Source organism: Penaeus japonicus, unplaced genomic scaffold (assembly GCF_977035675.1).
Source record: "Penaeus japonicus unplaced genomic scaffold, GWHDUDI00000001_assembly GWHDUDI00000008, whole genome shotgun sequence".
Taxonomy (NCBI): Eukaryota; Metazoa; Arthropoda; class Malacostraca; order Decapoda; family Penaeidae; genus Penaeus; species Penaeus japonicus.
In genome coordinates this window covers 8,901,143-8,903,642 of record NW_028234410.1, presented here as the reverse complement: position 1 = coordinate 8,903,642, position 2,500 = coordinate 8,901,143, and the positions used below count along the sequence as shown (strand labels likewise).

Here is a 2,500-nt window from a genome sequence, read left to right as displayed (position 1 = left end):
TGATTATGTTCATCATTATTGTTTTCACATTCTTTGTTGTTGTCATTCTCGTTGTTTCTCTCTCACTGTCTCTCTCTCTCTATCTGTCTATTTCACTATCTCTCTCTCTCTCTCTCTCTCTCTCTCTCTCTCTCTCGCTTTCTCTCTTTCTCGCTCTCTCTCGCTCTTTCTCATTCCTCCTGGTAAAAACAAACAGAACATTTGGATGCTCGGAGATACATATAATGTATAGCATATTAGTCTAATGTATAACAGAATAGACTAATGTATCGCAGAATAGACTAGTATATAGCAAAATAGACTACTCTTTAGCAAAATAGACTACTCTACACCAAAGGAGATTGTTTGGCCGAATGCAAATAAATCAAATGGAGTAAGACTGGGAAAGCGACAGAGAAATCCAAGGAAGAAAACGCGTAATCTTTGTTTCCATTGTTGTGAAAATGGGAAGGTGTTTTTTTTTCTTTCTTTCTTTTTTTGAGCCCGTGCGTCTGTGTGAAGAATTGCATCTCATTAGGGTTTTCTCTGCTTATCGTTTCCCGTGAAATTGAGCCGTTTTGTCACTGGGATGAGATAAGTCCTTGGGTTTTACACTGCTCGAGGTTGGATTTTTAGTTTTATTTATTTATTTTCTTTTATTATCATTAAAGGAAGGGGAGGTGTCATCGTTGTATATACATGCACAAGGAACAAATATTTTTTTCAGAGAGAGAAAATATAATGTTTGTGTTTTTTTTTTTTTTTTTTTTTTCTATAAGTGTGTTTGTCTGTTTATGTTTAGTGTGTGAACCAATGCTTCCTCTCTGATGCTTTATTTGTATATCAAGAGAGAGGGAGTGAGAGTGAGTGAGTGAGTATTTTTAGCCTATTCGTTCTCAATTAAGTTTTTTTAAGAATTCGTTTTCTGTGTCATATTTACACTCATTTTCGTTTTGTTTTTTTTTACTTATATTTTGTTCCATCTATTCAGTTTTATTTTTTTGGTTCTCAAGAAATCTGACAAAACATGGACTGCTAATCACCATGAAATAACATTTGTATTATAACCAAAACTAATTAGTTCAAATACATTTTACAAACGATTAATTCATTATCCAAATTACTCAAGTTCCAGGTTTCCCATGGTTTGCCAAAGACTGAAACTTTGATACAGAAGAACGTCAAAGGAAATGAAAGTCGATTGATGAGATTTTATATATTTTCATTAATAATACTTTACACGTAACTGGTGTCGAAAATGGATGATTCCCTGTTCACCATTCCACTCAGTCACCTTTGACTTTTGAACATTAATCCTTTAATCACATCTCTTTAGTGCTTAATATCTTCCTTATAGCACGTGATCACTCCAATTAAGCCAATCAACATTGGGTGTCCATTTTTAATGACTCAAAACTCAAAACTCAACTAGTAATATATAAAGGACGAAGTAGATAGCGGGAATATGCAGTTGAAATATTCGTCTTTTCAAGATTTTCAGGAACAGTCATTTTCCAGCTTTCCATGGCAAGGGACATGCAGAGGATAGGATTAGCTTTGAATGGCACTTTTTTGACACTTTCCGCTATAGGCGCCTAACTCTGAATAACTATATAAGGCAGCGATGATAAACCAAAAACACCACCAGCAAATAAAAACACTGGTCACTCGACGTCACATTTTTTCTCGCTCGGGAAGAACACGTTGACGCTGCCGTCGTGCTCGAACTCCATCACAGCGCCACGGAGGAACTGCAGCCCCAGGTAGGGATTCTTGACGTCGTCCACGCAGAGCGTCCCGGTGGCCTCGTGCCCGAAGGCGGACACCAGGATGTTGTCGAAATCCTGCCACTCGCAGAACGAATCCGGGATCTCTATGGACATGCCCTCGATATCCTCCCGTCTGCAGGTCATGAAGCTGTCTTCGCTAGTGTCCAGGTAGGCCTCAATCTCTTTGCCAGCGACCACGACCGGCTTCTTTGGCACGTAGGACTCCAAGTCCTCGTCGGAAGAGTTCCGGAGCGTCAGTGAGGGATGTTCGGGATCCAAGTCGAGTCGGCAGCAGTTGAACATGAGGAAGTCGCATCCCAACAGATTAAAGGCCACTCTTTCGACGTAGACGTCCGTGTTGCAGTGGGAATCTTCTACGTGGATGACAAGACAGCCCAAGGAATCCTCGTCGTCAGGATCCGGTGGGAGATCGTCGAGAACGCCCCATTCCTTCGCTTGTTCCTCAGTGACGATAGTCGATGAATACGACGTGTCGATCATGAACATGGTGACCATTCCGTAGACCACAAGATCGACGGCTGGAAACTGCTCGCCGTCTTCTGTCGTGTAGAAGTAGACCGGCTTCCGCACGCCGGCGTGCATTTTGATTTTCTTTTCCAGGAACTGAAGCTAAAGTTAAGGTCGCCCTCCAAACTGAAAAAGAGGTACAACATTAAAAATCGTTTGGCTTCTCAGTTCATAATTGTGTGAGTGTGTTTGTATAAGCGCTGGATGTGATGCCTGTAAAGCGC

At 41.0% G+C, this 2,500-nt stretch overlaps 2 protein-coding genes across 6 annotated transcripts in view; one reads left to right on the top strand and one right to left on the bottom strand.

The window, feature by feature from the left end:
* The window catches only part of LOC122249543 (protein Wnt-5b), a 628,546-nt gene that overhangs the window by 195,921 nt on the left and 430,125 nt on the right, over positions 1 to 2,500 (top strand). The window lies entirely within an intron of this gene.
* Positions 1,181 to 2,500, bottom strand: part of LOC122250076 (uncharacterized) — a 1,698-nt gene continuing 378 nt past the window's right edge. Inside the window, exon 2 of one of the 2 annotated variants that reach the window (XM_086539024.1) lies at positions 1,181 to 2,395. In XM_086539024.1, the coding sequence (XP_086395150.1) occupies positions 1,644 to 2,351 (708 nt within the window). In that variant the 5' untranslated portion in view covers positions 2,352 to 2,395 and the 3' untranslated portion in view covers positions 1,181 to 1,643. Of the gene's footprint in view, positions 2,403 to 2,500 lie in introns of both variants that reach the window. The other variant, XM_043011365.2, reaches the window with a different exon arrangement.